This window comes from Pocillopora damicornis, chromosome 12 (genome assembly GCF_964200805.1).
Source record: "Pocillopora damicornis chromosome 12, jaPocDami1.2, whole genome shotgun sequence".
NCBI lineage: Eukaryota > Metazoa > Cnidaria > Anthozoa > Scleractinia > Pocilloporidae > Pocillopora > Pocillopora damicornis.
Genome location: NC_142681.1, coordinates 6,216,985 through 6,236,387, shown reverse-complemented (window position 1 = coordinate 6,236,387; position 19,403 = coordinate 6,216,985). Strand labels below are relative to the sequence as shown.

The following is a 19,403-nucleotide window of genomic DNA, read 5'->3' as shown; positions in this document are numbered from 1 at the left end:
GACTCCTTTATTGAATTCTCTGTTCATAAAAACCCATGAACAGAACTCGGCCAACGTGCAACCATCTCGACCTCACGCTTGGTCAATAGCGCATATGTATTTCCATCATAATTAAGGTTAAATTTTCTCAGCTAACCGGCGTATTAACCGGTACGTTTCGTGAACACTACTCCAGCGGATAGCGATTTATCTAACGGAAAACATTATCCATCCGCTGAATAGCTGGACCTAGGTGTATAGGCCCAAGTTAACTACCCAGTTCGAGCAAAGTTCCTTCTCTCGATCTCGCGCGAAGATTTGCAAACCTCATAATAAGTCAAACGACGTACTTTCTCATACTCAGAACCTTATCATACGTAACAAAAAGCGATGACAATATCAAGATATATCTCACACAGTTAACATTGGAGGGCAAATAATTTAATTCCTCACTTGTAAATATGGGAATTGCTTAAACTTAAATCGATTTCCTCTATATTTTTCTTTCTCTGTCATAGTACTTTTGAGGAAAATACAAATAATCGTATCGGCGTTCTACATTTATCAAAATGTACATAAGTCTGCGCAAGGGTCGCAATGAATGTTCCACAAGAAAATTTTCTACAGCAAAATTGGATAATAATTGCAAATGGTACACGAAATCCGCAGAAACGGGGTCAATGTGCTGAAATTAACTCTGTGCTAGAGTCAAAAGGCCTTTAAATGGCAAGAATTTAAAATACAACGCCGCGGGGAAAAAAACCAGTTTGGCCTGTTGCTTATTCACATATGCCCTTCCTATTCGTTTTTGTAAATCTTTCAGCGTGTCTGTATGGCTACAAAGTGATAGCAGTCGGGTCAACCCGATCTCACAGCTAAGTAATCTCTCCGTCACGGTAGCACGTAATAGGAAGTTAACCTTTACACTTAAAAAAGGACCCGTCCGAGAAATCTTTGAAATACTAACGGGAAATAAGTAGGACTTGTAAACTTCCTGGAGAAACGTATTACTAACGAAAAGGAAACTGCTTTCCCCGACCCAAGTGCTTAGTAACTTTGTAAAACTATCATAAACAGCAACAAAACATCTACCTTCGTCTTCTGTGGCGTTCTCAAATATGTGTCAATTATGTAAAGAAACAAGGAAATTTCTGGAAGTTTCTCAATAAATGCCAACCACTGGTGAGCTTAGATTACCCTCATCTACTAACGACAATTTCTCTCCTAAAAGATTAACGATTCTGGTTTTTGAAGGGCCAACCCTTGATCAAAAGTCGTATCGACATTACTTCTGAGCAAGGGCTGGCGTTTCCGGCTTTATCAAGTCATAAATAACAAGAATATGAATTATAATCTTCCACTTTTCTAAAAGATCAGCCAAACATGTTCATGATACGCTTAATATCTCGTTTTCCAAACTATAGTCATACTATATGAGTGAATTCAGTGACTACCTCTGATCATCGATTAGTAGACAAGTAAAAGAGTATGACGGCGTTTCCCGCATCAGCAGTCGCTATGTTACATGAATAAACCTAACTTAAACTGACAAATTTTATATCATACGTAGTCTTGGAGCCACAACGAAACAGGCCCCGACCCCACCCCACTGCATTTTATGTACATCGTGTAGCTTATGGTCTGCCTTCCGGAGCAGCAGCCAATAGAATTTCCGATGCAGTTCGCGCGTGCTCAGCAGCGACCACATCACCAGGACTTCTGCTTCGCGGTCCCAAGCCAGGCAGTGTTAGTCCCAGCATTCCACGTGGAGGAAGAAATCCCGGCATGGCTGGCGGATGTGTAACTGCTGACATGGCGGAACCACCGAGGTACGGGTTCGCCAAGGACCCTCCATGTGCAAAGAGAGAGGGAGGGGCAATGTGAGGATGAGCGTGGCTGTGGGGAAGGGAATACGGGTGGGGATGAGCATGAGGTGGGGGGTATAGACCGATACGGTGCGGCACCGGAGGGCGTACTGCAAAACGAGCAAGGTCGAATGGTTCGCGAGGTCTGTCTCTGTCCTCGTAAATACTCCGTTTGTCCATAAAACTCAAGACGCCATGTGAATGGCCACCACTATGTCTGTCACTTGACAGAATAACAAGATCGTGATCCTCAGAAGATCTTCTGTCACCAGGTAATTTGGGCTCTTCCCTCCTACCACTTGAAAGAACACTGCTGACTGTGGCAGAGGTCGATAAGCTTCGCTCGCGCTCGAACGAGCTGCGCATTTCCTGCGCAGAAGACGTTTCCGGTTTAGGTTCTGTGCTTGTCAGACTGGCGATGTTAAAACCAGTCGAGTGAGAGTGTCTGATCGGCGATCTTCGTCCTTCAACGGGCTTATCTCTGTCTCGAAGCCTTTGGCTACTATCGCCTTCCTCGTCAGAGACACGAAGTGATGCACGCTCCCTCTCCTGGATTTTTCCTGCCAGGAGGTTTCCTCTATCCCTTGCATCGGGTATCCCTCTCTCCTTATCTCTATCTTGATCTCGATCGCTACTACGGTCACGTTCACGGTCACGTTCACGTTCGCGTTCGCGTTCTCGATCACGTTCCCGCTCTCTTTCACGCTCATTTTCTCTTTCTTTTTCTCGTTCCGTCTCACGGCTCAGCCAGGAATGATAGGATGCTGGACTGCTTGACATACGGTTCCACTCGGGTTTCACTCCATGAACACTGCTGAAGCTAGAACCCAGGCCTAGTGAGCTGCCCAGTCCGCTGAAACTACTGTTCCCGATGCTTCGAAAAGGACTGGAAATAGATGCGCCGAGACCCGATCTCAGTCCCCCAACGGGACTGCCGCCAAGTCCCATAATAGCAGGCGGGGCCGCCGGAATGCCTACGGATCCCCCACTGAGGTGCGCGATACCATGGTTGGTACTGTGGGCTGTAGGAATGGGAGTTCCTGCCAGAAATGGACCAGCAGCTGCAGAGGAACAGAAGTGAAGAGTAAAGGAAGGTAAGTCATATGAAATGGAGTTAAAGCTACCCACGAAGAGTTCGAATGAAAATGACCTCATCACCGAAAAACAAGGACCGCTCTCTAAACAGGGTGCTTTCGATTCAGCTGATGTTGACGTTTGTAGAAGCAACTACAAAGTGACGTGTCAACTGTAATTCAATTTGACTAGTGTAATTGTATTGTAATATATGTATCGTAAGTAGTGCAAGTTAATGTAGTGTAAACATCGTGTAAGAAGCAAGTATAGTGTAAGTACATATGTAAGTATAATATATAGGGGGAAAAAAAAGTAAAAAAAAAAAAGGGAAAAAAAAAACTACAAGTGCCGTGTTATATTAACATTTAAATCCAGTGAAAAGAGAAGAGTAAAGGGGACGACAAGAGTAAATAATACATACCAGCAGGAATGGCAGGTGTAGCGACTGGACTAACGGCTCCTGGACCATGGACGTGATACGGCGGCGCTTCATGATTGCTGGGGCGTGAGTGCAACGAGAGGCAAGTGCCTGATCTACTGATGGGCACTTGGTCTGGTTTAACATGAGGGTCTTTGTGCAACTCTGCCTGAACCTGAGAAAAGCGAAAAAGGAAAATGAGATTAAAGAGACTGACCAGGTTTAAGTGGCAACAATGTTGACCCCAGTCCACAGTTTTCATGTACCAAACAACAGTCGTCGATGACACAACGCGGGAAGGTCACGATAAACTCAGTGTGACACAGGGAAATGTTTGTGAAGATCCTCGTCTCTGCGACAGAATTTTGAGCCCAAAACAACTCTAAAAATTTCAAACTGGTTTGAATTTGGTAATAAAATGAGAACGAGAAATCAAATTGCGGTGACTTGTTGTGGAAACAAAACTCGCGCAGTGGTTTACTGGAGGGACTTGTCGCCCAAATTCAACCATTCGCCTCGATTGGTAATCTGATTCGTGATGTAAAATTCAAGGATAGAGAACATTTGTCAAGACACTAGGGCTTTTTGTGCCTTTTAAGTCATTGATTTGACCCAAGTTGTTGCCTTCTCCATCGCTTCGCATCGAAGCTCAATGGTGTCTTACCTTCTGCTGATGATAGTAAATTTGCCATGCTGTCTGAACATGTGCTGCACACCATTTCCCAGGTTTCTGTGTACACGTTGGAAAAGACAAAAAAAGTAAACAAACAAACAAACTCGGATCAATCATGGAAACTATCAACCACAACAATTATAGAAAACGTCATCATTAAGAACTTCAATTTTACGTCGAAAAAAAAAAAAAAGAAAATTAAAAATAATTATAACAATACTACTACTACTACTAATAATAATAATAACGACAACAACAAGAGGAACGGAGATAACAAGGTTTCCCATGAGGTCCAAAGCAAACGTTCAAGTGGGTTATGCCTTCCCCAAAATGTTTTCTCAGGAACGGTTTTCAAACGACTTGCAAGGCAAACAAATCAAGAAAGAATTCGCATCTATAAAGTCGTCGATCCTATTAAATTTTCAGTTCGATGACTAGTCTAGTAGAAACTAATCATAGCGAAGAGGAAATTGATGAATGCGAATTTTCCCGCTCATTTTACAGAAAAGATTTAGAGTCGTGAGAAATACGTCCTCAATAAACATAACAGGAAAAAACAGTACCTTTGGTATAAGAGGGGGAGGTACTGGGCTGTATGAGCCAACAGGAGGGATTCCAAGCTGGGAAAAACACAAAAACATAGCATACTTAAAGTACACAGCCACATGGAAGGAAAAAAAACACTCCAACTATATGAGGAGAATCCAACCCCAATAGCCTTCTCTGCCATAGGGTTGGAACTCTTTCAAAATCATACAATTCCCAGGCATTTCCAAATATCTTTTTTTATGTTTTCTTTGCCCTATGGTTGTGAACGGCGAATACCAAAAGAAGATGAAAAGAGATTATGGGTCGTTCTGCATTTCATTACTTTCCAAGCTTGGAAAATGATATGATTCATTCCAAGACTTTCCAGATTAACCAAAACCTGTAGAGACCCCGAGTGAAAATGCATCAACCTTGATGACAATTATTCCCTGCTCGCCAATGAAAAGTATATTTAGTAGCATGCTCAGCTGAAAGGTTTCTCAATTCAGCGGCAGAGATCTCAATTGAACCATCCGAGTGACAAAGCCGACCGAAAAAAGCACTCTCACGAGAAATCTCACCAGCATCACAGGCCAAATTCATCGATCTGGGGTAAGCACAGGCATTTCAGAGGCACGCACGGTTACTAAGGATTAACTGCCTTCAACTTTCAATGAAAAAGACCTTAATCCCTCCAATCGGGTCACCCTCTCTTCTTATCACTATCTCAATTTCCTCCTACTCTGCGCCTCTCAGAAACGCCCGCTAATTGTTGATAGCTGTCAAGGAGCGCCCACGCTATTTCCATTCACCCTCACGTCGCCTCTCGTCAAAACGTCCGTGCTTACGTTCTTTAGTAGGGAGTTTAAGTTTTCGCTACGGCGACGTGGGGTGAAACGTTTCCTCTAATATTTTCGCCGATAGCTTGATGAGTTAACCTTTTCTGACGGTAAAAAATCTTCACTTCGGCATACAATGCAAATGTATGTCGAGTTCAAAGTAAAACTGTGACTAAATCGCTGTCGAGGTTTCCCTGCTAGGGGAACGTCAAAGTTGAAGATTTCGCGTTCTTATTCTGTATGGGACGGCTAAGAATTGTACAAAGTTTTAAAACGCCGTATTTCGCCATCATTAGCTCTTTTGTCTTCCTACGTTCTCGTTGTCGTCGCCGTCGTGGTTTTCTTGAAGTCCCTAGAGTTTTTGGAGCACGGAAGATAGGATAGGGAGGCACCATATATATTGTAATTTTATGTGAATCAGCGAAAGCCTTGCAGCCACGTATGAGTGAAATGACATTACACTTTTTTTAAAAGTTGGTAACTGACAACCCTCCCCCCCTCCCTTTCCGACCAAGTCCAACCCTTTCTCTCACCAACCTCAAATTTTTCATACGGCAAACGAAACGTGGACAAACAATACGCTTAAAAAAATATCAATGGCCCATCTACTCAACACGTACAGCAGGATTCAAACCAGATTGGGATACCTGTGGGGTTGCCACCGGCGCACCGTTGCTATGGAAATGCTGATGTTGATGCTGGTGCTGATGGAGATGTTGGTGATGGTGTTGATGAGACTCGTAATGCATGAGCTGAGACGGACTCATCCCGGGAGGGACCCTGTCGGCTGCTTGTGACTGCAGGAAACGGTTGTTAAGCTCGTGACGGAGAAATTCAGGACCTGCAAGGAGGAGATTGTTAACTTTAGCAGATACATTTGAGGACGCCACTAGATAAATCCGTAATGTGCCTTATGGAGCCCAAACAAGCTGTCTGTTGAATTACTGTTTTTTTTTTTGTTTTTTTAATCTTTTCTCATCATTTTTTTTTTTCACCATTTTTTGTTTGCTTTTATTCTTAATCTTTAAAATTACTTTTGCGGCCTACGAAATGCCCGTTCCACTTGAAGGAGTCCACCAAACATACTTACGACAAAGTTAAGATATTCGTGTTCAACAAATTAATATGCGTGGGTTCATATTCCCATTGTGCACACTTATGAAGAGCGTGAACGTGTTGAAGCGTGGGAGAGGAAATGTCTCGTTGGACAACATTTAAAAAACGGCGTTGAAAAGGTCTGGAACACTTAGTTCTCAGGTCAGCTGTTTGCTCATAGAGATCTAAGAGCACTTGGGAAATTTGAAGAGCACTCGAAATTCTAGACATGCCAGCGGCTACGCCTCGAGCAACTCTTACGTATTTTCGTTGTTTCCAAACTTACCACCTGCATCACGTCTAAATGAACAAACAGCTGACGCATAAGCAAGTTTTTTAGTTCTTTTTGGAGAGGGAAAAACATTTAAGACTTCATAGTAACGAAAAAGGCAGGAAAAATTATTTGGGATGCAGAGGATTGACAAAAGTTAAAACAAGACATGACTAAGCTTCACTAATCTGACAGATGTGGCCTAAACTCTCCTCTAAACGAGAACACAAAAGTTCCAACTGTCTTGATTCCACATCGATAACATATCGAACTGTCATTTAATTCTTCCCTGAAGCACGAATTGGTATAACCGACACAAAAAAACAGCAATAGCAAACATTTGATGGCCGGGAGAGGAACATTCTAGTATGTCCACACACGTTATTTTCCATACTTTAGAGAGGAAACACGAAGCGAGCGTGCGTGACCAAGCGCGGAGCGTGATCGAGCGCGGAGAGCGAGTCCAACCACGGTGCGTTTCCCTGTTCTCCTTCATCACCCCTCTAAATTCGTGTTCTGAAAATCTACCGCGGCGATTTTTTTTGGCCTGCGCTCTAGAAGATGATTGAAAAGAACGGAAATAATATGCAAAGACAAGTGCTATTCAATTCCAAGAAGGGTTCAGTATCTCATCAATGTGCTACAAGCACATGTCAAACCAGTTTGGGTTCTATCAATTTATAAGTCGTTAGCGTCTTGGCGGACATGCATGCATACCCTAGATTTCCTATCCACTACCCTCAACTAATTCTGAATTTTCGTATCGTTGCTCTCGCTAACTTCCTAGCCACACATTACGAACTGAATGAACCAAACACGTAACTTGACTAGTGCAGCTTAAAGGTGCAGTATAAACTTCTAAACTAAAGTGCATGACTCAGCACTAGCTTCCACGCCTAACCCCACCCCCTGTGGTCCAAATGCTCTTCCTTGAATAAAGGAGGGGGGTGGTGTGAGGTCATGTGGAGCCCGTGTCTGAATCCTGGTGCATTACTTGGATACGGAAAAGGTGACTCGCCAGGCGGTGGTCCATGAGGATATCCTATGGCGCCGGGGTGGGGATGGAAGGACGGAAAGTGGGGAAACAAGCTGCCATGATGGGCGTGTCCAAAGGTGGGGGTCATGGGGTGACTCATGGTGGTGGTGGTCGTCAGTGCTAGATGTAAGCTTGTGGAAGCACTACTCGAACCATGGCTGCTGGGACGTTGGGTTGTTACAGTTGAAAAGGAAGAAGACGTGGAACTGAAACATGAACAGACAGGGCAGTTGAGCAGTAGGAGGGTAAAACTTCGTTGATGAGTGAAAAATCAATATGTCTCTTGTTCAGCTAACTGATTTATAAAGCTTAGGCTGTGTCTCAGGAAAAATATCTCAGTGCCTCTCCAAGGTTAAAAAGTACTGCCTGAAATATCTTACAAATTGGTTATAAGAAAAGACAACCCTGATATAACAAAAAATTTTCTGGTCTAATTGAAAAGAAAATGCACGACAGTCGGTGAGAAAAATTACTATTTGGATCTTGGGAGTTAAACGATTAAACGAAAGCTAATTGGTGACGCAGAAAATAAGCAATCACATATACAAATACATAAATAACTGAACAACTAAATATGTTTATAAAATACAATTATAATTGCAATGTTACAGCAGCTTAAGAGTACATATGTATTACGTTACAACATGCCTTAATTCTTTACACCCTAACATGAGCATGCATATTCTCCATAATGTTCTCTTTAAATTTCCCAATGCGCTGACAAGGAGGATTCATATAACATCCCACAGCATCTTTACTTGGTGACCATTTCTTTTTTTCTCATGACCTAAATGTTTGATTCAGGGGTGATATTGTAAGGAGAAATTAGATGCTGGTCCCTCTTAGGGGTTAAAGGGGTCATCACTAACTAACCTTGTCCACTCTGATGGTTTTGGTACACTCTTCTCCACTTCTTTATCTGTCATTTCAGTACTGCTCGGTTTGGTAGTAGAAACTGTTGTCTTAACACTCAACAATGAACCTTTAGGAAAATAACATATCAAATGTTGGCAGTACTGAACGAAACTGTGGCAAATTTGTGGCTAACCCCCCAAATAAAAAGACTCAAGTAGTTCTCCCATCTAGTTACCATGGGTTAGGCTAGTGAAAAGAATTCAGGCTTCTATCACAAAACACACATTAGCTAGTAATTTTACTTCATTCCCATCATCAGCCCAGTTGACAATGCATGAATACTATGGAGAGAAGTAAGCATTTCTAGAAGTGACATGGGTCACACACCAAATCCTAATTCACAGTCATAAGTATCATGGACTAAATATAATCTGAAGCTCAGATTAACAGAACTTTCCCATAGATTAACTGCTGCCTCCATTATGAGGAACAGGTGGGTGTCAGGGTATCCAGGGACTTCCACTGTGACCAAGACAGACCCCAAGACAGAAAACCACCCACATGGCTGGCAAATCCCCACAACCCAGCAACCAACCCCAACCCCAGCACCTATAGGAAGGGGTGAGGTGAGGGGCTGGGGGGAGGTGTGGGGCACTTGAAAACAACCCCAACAAAGGTGGTCCGGAATGTGGGGGAATAGAAAGTTGCTACTAAAATACAAGCCTGCTGTAATAAAGTTGCAACATTCCTCACAGGCCTGTTGTCTGACTTAATTTACTGAATAAAACTCACAATTTTGTTGGAATATATTTAACCACTTACTGTTTGGAGCAGATGAAGTAGTTGTGGATTCATTATCAGACATCTAAAATGCAAAAGAGCACTCTGTCATTTGAGCTTATTTATAACAAATATACAAAGATGGAATTTAATTGCTACCTAGGGTGTCACAATTTCATTGCACTAGAGGAGAGACACACTTTTGGGTCAGTGGGTAAAAAATTATTTATGTGGTAAAGCAAAACATTTCATGAAAATATTGTGTCAACATGAAACAAGTAACTTAATCAACTGAAAAACTGGATTTCCCAAAATAAAACATAACATGGTATATTGAGTTTCACACTAATTTTGTAAAAATTTAAAAAGTATAATGTCTACTAAGGAAAAACCATGCCACTTCATGGTATTATACAGGACTAGGTCAGAGAATTAAACCTAGGACTAAAATTATTACCAAGTTGGTGATAACTTTACATTTTTGGTTTCATACAAGGGTGGGAGCTTTCTAGAGAGCCTGGTACATTTAATTTAATGGGAAGTATGGCTAGCTTGGAAAAGTGCAGCAGCTGACAAGTAGGCAAATTAAAAAACAAGATGGTTGACTGAGAGAGGGACAATTGTAATTCAAAGTAAATATGTCAAGCCCTGGATCATCAGTATGTAAGTCATAACACACTCTCCCTCCTTGTTGCTGTCAACAGCGATCTCAAGAACATTTTTAACAAGTGTCTGCCATTAATGGAATTGTTAGCTGTTTCCATGAAATGGGCCATTCAAATATCATAGATAAAATCATTACAAAAAGCTGTAGGAGGTCTAACATAAGTGGCTAAAGCAGTTTAGTAACCAGCTTTCATTGGTACCTTTGTGTTAATCAAATTACCTTCAGGCATTTTTGCTGTTCTGAAAATTTACATACACAATGGCTAAAAACTGAATTCACTGCCTTGACTCAACTGCAGTTTGCCTCTACCAAAATTGACATTTAAAGATGATTCTTACCCTTTCCCCCTCACTCTCAGTATCACACTGAAAATGAAGAGAAAAGAAAAAAAAGTTACAAGTTGACACATTTGAATCATAAAAGTAACTCTGAAAGGAAATCATAAAGGACTATGTATGCTGATGTTTCAGCTGTACACTAGCCTTTAGAAACACATGCACAGCAGAAAAGTAAACAAAAATGATTCAACTGAACAAAACATACCCAGTAACCTTTGTCTGAACTTGCAGAGTCTGAATTGTCCTGTCGAAAGATCAATAAAAGATCAGAAAAATTTCATATGCTTAACAAGTTTAAGACAATGTTCCATGAGAGAAAATTCAGTTGGCCCAAAGGAAACTACGTATGAAATCCAGTTGAACTTCATAACCTGTTCTGTGAAATGCGAATTGATATTCCTTCAAGCATTTATGTCTGATTGTTAGTCATGTATAATCTGACTCCCAAATACCCTGTAGAACATAGCTTGCGACAATATGCTGGTGCTTGAATAGAAAATATGACAGTATTTATGGCAAGAATCAAAGGTTGTATCCATATCCAAATATGAATAGGTACACAGTAAACTCAATCATGCCAGAAACTTTCAAATAAAGTGAAAAGTTTACTTTTAGAGTGACAGTAAATAAATAATACACCTGGCACAGTTAATCAATGATTCCTCTCAATTTACAGTAACTTTAGTCATACAACTCCTGACCACCGCTTATTTGACTTCTATGTCCACTCAAACCATGTTGCCACACAAACCCTTTCTCTTCCTGTCCCTCTCAGGAGGACTTGTCTCATAGAAATATGTCATAAATTATTTTCCACCCTTCCTCTTAACTTAAGACATTTTTCATTTATACATCCAATACTTTTAAGTTTCCACTCCATTCAGAGTTACAGATAAAGTCATATGAAATTTTTTTCCAATGCAATTATTGCTCTCCAAACTCTTCAACAAGCAAGGCATAGGCTTAAGACACAAAAAAAAAAGATTTAACTGTGGAAAATATAATTGTACTACTCACGTCACTAGTGTTTGATCCTTTTTCTCGCTTGGGAGGGAACCAAGAACCCTCAGGTTTCTTCCTCTCTACACCTGCTTCATCCTCTGAATCTGTGTCTTTAGGTTTAGGATCATGATGCATCTGATCAATAAAAAAGTTACACATATTTAAGATCAACAATCAGTGGAGTTAATAGATCCAAAAAAGCTAGCCATGGTACTAGATACATATAAACTGTGGCACTACTGAGAGCTACAAAGCACTACTGCTGAATCATTTATTAAGATCAGCAGAACGAAGCAAATGATTGCCAACTTAAGAAGCTCTGATTCTGGAATGAGTTCTCCTTGTCAGTACCAGAGGAAATATACAGAGGAGATTTAGGACAATCTGGATACTGGTGTTTGGGCGTAACCAGTTGAGTGGTTGGCCACTATTCTCTTTTGACAATCCACATATTTATGAGCCAAAGATGACAAAACAACCAACTACTTCTGATGACTTTTCTATTTACATGTAGCATAGTTTGAAATGTAACAGATTGTTCAAAATTGGTTTTTGCTAGAACAAATTTGAATTTTTGTCCCTCTAACACAATCTGCATGTACTGGCCACCGAGCAAATTGATTATGCTTCCAACATTCAAAGTACAAGAACAAACAAAATACAAGATAATGCTGCTAAGGAAATCATAAGTGTTTGTCCTCCTAATTTAGATTGCTTCTATGCTGATAATGCAAGCAACACAAGGCAGGGAAAAGCATAACCTTACTTTAGTTGCCAACAAAGTTGTTCACCTGACAACCTGTCATCTTACATTTCAATAACAGCTTGGATCTTACATGCCCACTGACATTCAAGTCAAAGACAAAGAGGGTTATTTATGAAAGATTTTACATAACTGCAAAGAGCATAGGGAAAAGAGTGATCTGAGTCCTTCTCAAAGATTTCCAACCCTGCTAGTTCCAATTTAGAGTTCTGATTCCCCATCAACTACTGAAAATTTCTAAAAGTACAGAGTGTCCAAAAGCAAGATTTTTTCCCTAGGACAAGGAAGTAAATAAAGGACCATGATCTAGAATGGCCACATGATGAAATCACTTCCAACTGTGACAAGCTTCAAATGTTTATGAAATGAAACCAGCTTCTCATATTTCTCAAGATATATTTCTTAATTTTACATATATACCACTGAGAATAATTGACCCTTCAAAAAGCCTGACCATTGCTTCATTGTGCACTCAAAGTCATTGTCTGTGTCACATGATCAAAACATCAAATGACAAAAGTCTGATGACATACTGTACAAGTACTGTTATGGCTACCACTCTTGAGAGTCATCCTCCCTTCAAGTCAATTTGCCACACTACTACCAATTCTCTGATTCATTCTTTTCCATTAAATTTGATACTTCAAAGTTTCTACATGTAGTTAAGAATTTTGGATCATAGAATATCACCACATACACATGTACTGTTTAGACTAATGCAGGGAAGAAGGAGGAAATAAATTTGCAAGCTTGCTGCATTAATTAAAAGGTACTATGTTGCTTTGTTTGTGATATAGTAAGAGGCAAAAATTCCCAATTAAGATCTTGCAAATCATGAAAAGATGTGGACCAAGCTTTCAGTTAAAAATAACCAGGATTAACTACCATTAATCCTGGATTAAGAGGTTAATCCAAAGATCAATTTAACTTGTACCAAAACATTTTTTACTTTTAATTGTGGAAAGTGTGCCTATGAAGCTAGCTGTTAGTAGAGGGTTGGTTGGAACCAAGACAAAACTAAAGAACAAAATACAAAACAAGAAGTCTATTTGAAGAGGTACAGATGTAAAGGAAACAAGCTTCATATTGCAGATTAACTTAGTCATGCTTTCACAAAAACAACCTAACAGTGATATAAATAAAAATTGACCTACTTCATTGCACACCAGTAAGATCTAGCACACAGATTCCACCTCACAGAGAGAGAAACCTAACTTGCTCTCACTCTCTTTTAATTTGTGGTCACTAAATTTATGTGGGAAGATGTTTAGGCGTCCATTGTGATCAAATGAAACAAAAGCTAGGTCAAACTATACATTATTAACAAGACAGCAACTTCCCATCTCTACAAGAATATTCCAGTGTGCACAATAACAATAATTTGTCAGAGTTTGGCTTTACCGTGACATTATGCTTTGCTTTGGTCAATGACTGTTATCATCAGCAGTAAGAGGTGAAGATGTTTGTTAAAAGCTTAATCTGAATGATAAGCATTCCAGTGTGGAAAGACTTGAATCAGCTATGGCTTAAGAAAATAAACAACTGCCCTTCTTAACTGATGAAACTTGAAACTCTTGGGTAGGAATTACCTTTTCAGCTGCTTAAATCCTTTGAAAGTATAGAATTTTATCAAATTGTCACATCTTTGCAATAGATAAGACAATTCTTTTATATCATTCACCTACCCTGTACATATAACACACTCAATGACAGAGAAAAATATATCAACTCGAAAAATTCTTTCCTCACATGTAGATGTTTGCCAGAGGTCTAGCTGTACTTGAAATTGAATTCAAACAAAAAGGTAAACAGAGTAATTGGCATCCCACATTGTATAACTTTCTGTGGTTTCAGCTGTTAATTGGAATGACAACAGATTTTTTGAAACAGGAAAAAAAAACCAGAGTTACAAATAACACACAAATTTACATCTTGGAACACCTGAAGTTTGCAACCAGACAAACAGAAAGACATACCACTTTACCTGATGTTATCAAAATAAAATAACCTCCCCCTTAACCGACAAGAAAGACAGCCATAAATATGCATGACTAATTTTAGTCCTAACTGGTTTAATTACTCAAGGTTCTTTGATTATTTGGCACGACGAGCCTAGCATGATATTTCCATCAAGAAAGACAGCTGTCCAAGAACATATTGATTTCCCACAGTCATAATAATTCTCATCAGTTTTTCCCCACCACTTTACCTTCAAAATCTTACACAGCCACATAACACTTTGCTACAACTAAACTATATATGAACTTCTGGAAAAAAAAAATTTGACAAGTAAAGTAATAACAGCTTTACAAGGGGACATACCCTGGATCTACGTTTTTCAGACTTTCTTTTCTTCCCATTTATTCCATTTTCCATACTTCGCTTGGAGCTTTTGTGAGATCGGCGTCCATCAACAAGTAGCTCGGGTTTGCTGGGTCCCTTGGACTGCAGGAAAATATGAAATGATATTTAAATAAACTATCTCACAATAGTTTAGCTTTTACTTAGCTTTAATACCTTATGGTTACTTGCAGCCACTGAAAATTTACAAATTATTTCTGATCTTAAATTGAACAGTTTCAATCAGACACCAAGCTGCTATATCACAACAAAGTCATAATTCATAATGTTACAGTTATTGACCCAAAGATGTACAGGATATATTTGTCTGTGAGCTCTTTAAATTCATTATACTCAAAAATGAAAAATATTAATAGCCTGGTGCAAATTTTTGTCACTTTCAATTACTACAAATGAGAATCTACCTGCTAGTAAACAGAGGAGAGAATTCTTAAGACATTTGAAGTTAATTAATATTGAATAACACAAAGATTCAGGCAAATCCATAGGCTATCTAGTATCTTAAAAACCCACACAGTGGAGAAAGCAAAAATTTAAACAAACCAAACCGTTATTGAACTCCATGCACAGTGACTATTTCACTTGATGATTTAAAATAATTTTTCTTGCAAAATTAGTACCTCTGGAGAAGCTGTGGATAGCAAGTATTTTACACTGCTAATGTATGTCATCACAATGGACTGTTGAGAATACAGACTAAGTTTTTACAGCTAGTTATTAATAGCAGAGTCCAAAATACGAAGTAAAACTGAAAGTTTGCACTTATCAAGACACTTAAAGTGATAGTGTATCTAATTTTTGTTAAGACTCAGAAATATATTGAGCACTAATGTCTTAAAAACAGCCTGGCACACAGCACTTTTTAAAAAAATAAAAAGAAAGTGTGTTGCAAAATTGTTACTTTCATGTCAATTGCACAGATGCATTATCTGTTAAATCACAATGCTTCATCGATCCAGTTCGCATGTTTTATAGCACAATTGATTGCCACAGAAACAGAGAGTGGTCCAATTCTATTCAAGATAAGTTCTTCTAAGCCAACACTCAAGGTCTCTCAATAGAAAGACAGATATATTGGTCTGGAACCTGGGGATATTGTTCTTTCTACAAACAAGGAAAGTCCTCGGGGACACTAAAACACACACGAGTGGTAAAAAGGTACAAAACTAAACAAAGCTGGTTTAACAAGAGAAAACGCAGTGAACGAGATTTGCAGTTCGAATCAGCAAACCATTAATAAAATTTCTTCTGTTTATCACGAGCTCTTTAAACAAACACTACCGAAACATTACGAAGGAATAAATATTCAAAGGCATCTGAGTTAGGATAAACTTGCATTTCTTTCCCTTTTCCTTTTTTTTTCTTTTCTCATTAATGCGATATACCCGTAGAAGTGTTGGTGGATAAGTGAGAACGACGTGAAAAATTTTTAATGTAATGTCCTTACGCTGCCCTTGGGAATATTATTCGCTTTGTGTTATTCGATGTGTGGATCACACTTTAAAAATGACCTTTCGTTTAGAGTCTGGCAAAAAGCCATGAAAAAAGGAAATTCGTACGTAAAAACTATATGACTACGCCGTTGAATCTGACAAAACCCAACTCAACTAACAAGGGTGGAATGTTTGTTAATAACTTAATCCAATCATCTGAAAGAGTTTGGCTGTGATCGTTGCAGTTTAATCGCTGAATATTTAATACTGCTTAAAAGGCAAGATATTTGGCCACAATACTGAAATTTAAACGAGTATTCGAAAGCCACTTTTCACACGAGGAACCGAATGAATAGATTTATCGCATAACTGTCTGCATTAAAACATTGGCGTTCCTTGACGAATTATCAGGTTTACTCTTGACCACGAAATGTGGTCAAAACACACAGACCCGTTAGCTTCTCCCAGCTTGAAAGCTAAACGCAAGATACACGGGTTTCGAGTCTTTATAGAGAATGCCGGAAGGAATGAACACATGTAGACTAAAAGAAAGAATCTATCGCAGTTTTAGAAGATAACGGGCCAAACTTTGAGCACTATTTCATTCTCAACACGCGAAAATGGCCCGCACGGGCAATCGAAAATCATTTGTGGTCTGCTCGAGGTTTACTTGCTAAATTACAAGCCCAAGTATATCACTTAGTAACAATGATACCTAGTAGACTACAACACATAAGAAATTGTTCATGCGTGGCTTTTATATATTTAGCGTTGATATCTCCTTGAAAATCTCTCCAAGAACCACCTCTCAAAATCGGCACGAAGACCGAATGGGCTCGTTGAAAGACAAGCGTTTCGCGCACTCTGAATTCGGCGCATTTTCAACGATTAAGTTCAAATCTCTCATTTATTTGCCCTTCCTTAGACTTAGACGGAACGTAGCTTTACCTCGGTATTAGCGATCAATTGAAAATTTGACATTTATGGTAGTAGGAAGTTCTTGAAGCTGAAGCTCGAGTGAATTGTTGCGAAAAGTAAACATTGTACGATCTCCGCTTTGGCCGCCCTCTGTACACAAAATGGCTAAAGGACGAATATTTTCAAAACAACGAATGGTATCAATCACATCTATCACGGATAAAAACGTCTGGTTTGCATGCGATCGTACAAATGCCGCTCGACTGAGTCGGTTTTAGTTTGGCAAATTCGAGTGTTTGTGACACCAAGACGCACAGAGAGCCCGTTGATCGACCTGTTACTGTTAATAGTTTGATAAAGAAGGCCGCAAATAGTTATTATTTCTACCTACCTCCAACGCTTCCAGCGACGAATAAGAAGAGATGGCAAATCCGTCAATAATGTCCTCCTCAGGAGAAGTAGAACCTCGCCGCTTGCGATTCGCTTTATTTCGGCTTTTGCCATTTGAGTTGACTATGGCCGCGTGCGAATCGTCACCATCCATTCGCACTAGTTCGCCGTTCTCGGCTGCTTTCCCCTCGTCGTCGCTCTGTGTCGCTTTCTTAACTTCCTCATCTTTCATTTTCACCTCCTCTGTTACATTATAAGCCCTCAAGCCTCTTGTGCGGTCGAGAAAGGCGTCCCAAACTCCTCGATTCTGGTCAGCTGTGCTGGAGTATACCGAGCGAAGTCAACGAGTAGAAAGTGAGTGAACTGAGCCGAGTACAGTTAACAATATCAGCAAGGTGCTATTAAAATACTTTAGGGGAGGGGAGGTAGCGTGAAACATTTGGCTGCTTATTTTTTGTACCATATAGTCTGATATTGTTTATCAACTGATCACTTAAAACGCTTTACAGACTATAAAATGTAAAATATCATTTTCTGTACAATGCAATTTATATTTATAATGCATTCCGATACTCAATCTTTAAATTAACATACCCTCTCCCCAGAGAACAAAAATGGTTTTCCCTCAGGCATGATAGACAGCCTGTTGTGAGCCCGCCCCCTTTGTTTCACCGGCCCAAGTTCTGTGGTTTGAAGGTCATTGGAAAGACACTTTTCCTCGTAAATAGGTTTTCCGGTGTCCTTTCTACACGTACGTCTAAATGAAAATTACAGGAACGAGAATTTCCTCTTTAAAAAATGTCCTCAAAAACAGCGCCGTGACGCTTAGCAGCTTGAAAAGCAACTCCGCAGGCGCAGAGCAATTAATTAAAAGCAACTTCTCAGCTGTGTTTGCAATTCTGTCACTCGTCTGAGATACCAACTATTTAAACATCCGTTTGGAAACATGCTAAAGTGAAATTTTACAAAAAGAAAACGCACCGTTCAAGATCAATGGAAAACTCTCTCGAAACCAAGAGAGAATCATTTCGCAAAAAGGGTTTAATATCTTTTATATGTCAGTCATTTTACTGTTGGCCGGAAACCATTCCAAGTAGCAAGGACTACGAAATTGACAACTTTGGATATGTTGTTTCACAAAAGCTAATTGTCAGACAATTTATGTCCAAAACAGTTTTAGTTTCGCACTCAGGTAGTAATTATACGAAAAGGCTATTAATTTTTATGTTCCCTCACATATGGTCACAAAAACAAGCGTCAGTGTTTTGAAAATACCAATAAAAAAATTTCTCTCACGACCGTAGCGTGAATTGTTGAGTTCTCATCCATTTCCTTCACAGAAGATACCTGCACGAAATCGTCATCTCTTCGAATCGGGAAACTTTAAAAACTTAGCCTGCGGACTTGCCAAACGTTGTAGTTTTGAAGATGATATTTATTTTAAAAAGCCAACCGGGGTTTTCAATTAGTTTTGGCTACGAGCTGTGGATAGGCCAAGAGATAAATAACCATCTTCTTTTGACTGGCAAGGATAGATAAGACTGAGGTAATGCGTCCATATATAGCTTATACGCAAAAGATCGTTATATCCGATCCCATCACTGATAAAATCTCAAGCGATACTACAGAAACCCTGGTAGGTCATGTACAGTATGCGCTGAAATTTTTAAGCTGATCAAAATTTAGTTCGAAACGTAACCTATCGTCGAAAAGAAAACAGCCTTGTAAGAAAGTGAAAGGAATTATGAAAGCCATGGTGTCTGCTCGAAGCAAGCGACGCGCAAATCCACTATTTCCACAGACTGTTAGTCTTTTAAATGTAATGAGTTTTCGATCGGCCAAAACAATATTGCGCCCTGCAATTTGTTTTATTTTTCTGTTTGTCGAAAGCAAATACATTGAAAATGAGGTCGTCCGGTTCATTTTATTTTTTTCCGCAGTGAAGTGTGCTCTGTGATGGGGAATTGATTGATGAACTGTTCGAAAACAGTGATAAACTTAGAACGCTCTTTAAAAAGCCCTGGAGAAAGGGAAAAATTAGTGCAAAGCTTTAAATTCAGTGAATATTTTAGCGCCTGTAATTACACTTAATTGGGAAGGGTTGCTGGAAAATTAAAA

The 19,403-nt window shown here is 39.6% G+C and overlaps 1 protein-coding gene across 8 annotated transcripts; it reads right to left on the bottom strand.

The window, feature by feature from the left end:
- Window positions 1-404: 404 nt before the first annotated feature.
- LOC113667418 (uncharacterized) lies at window positions 405-17,650 on the bottom strand. Of its 8 annotated transcripts, none has more exons than XM_027183233.2 (13): window positions 17,287-17,650; window positions 14,506-14,628; window positions 11,436-11,555; window positions 10,624-10,662; window positions 10,419-10,445; window positions 9,456-9,498; window positions 8,652-8,760; window positions 7,737-7,984; window positions 5,997-6,217; window positions 4,573-4,629; window positions 4,001-4,066; window positions 3,340-3,511; window positions 405-2,905 (listed from the first exon to the last, which is right to left on the bottom strand). In XM_027183233.2, exons 1-13 carry the CDS (start codon window positions 17,515-17,517, stop codon window positions 1,614-1,616), a joined length of 2,748 nt encoding a protein of 915 aa, XP_027039034.2. In that variant the 5' UTR covers window positions 17,518-17,650; the 3' UTR covers window positions 405-1,613. The 8 variants fall into 8 exon arrangements, with proteins under 8 accessions (XP_027039034.2, XP_027039036.2, XP_027039035.2 ...); XM_027183235.2 differs by having other exon boundaries at window positions 6,024-6,217; XM_027183234.2 differs by having other exon boundaries at window positions 7,761-7,984.
- Between the last annotated feature and the right edge of the window lie 1,753 nt (window positions 17,651-19,403).

Excerpts from the sequence above, each read along its gene's own strand:
- LOC113667418 (XM_027183233.2), bottom strand. The coding sequence starts at position 17,517 with ATGAAAGATGAGGAAGTTAAGAAAGCGACACAGAGCGACGACGAGGGG. Across the intron at positions 10,446-10,623 it reads GTTCAGACAAAGGTTACTGG|TGTGATACTGAGAGTGAGGG; the intron begins GTATGTTTTGTT and ends CTTCATTTTCAG. Across the intron at positions 3,512-4,000 it reads TTTACTATCATCAGCAGAAG|GTTCAGGCAGAGTTGCACAA; the intron begins GTAAGACACCAT and ends CGCTTTTCTCAG.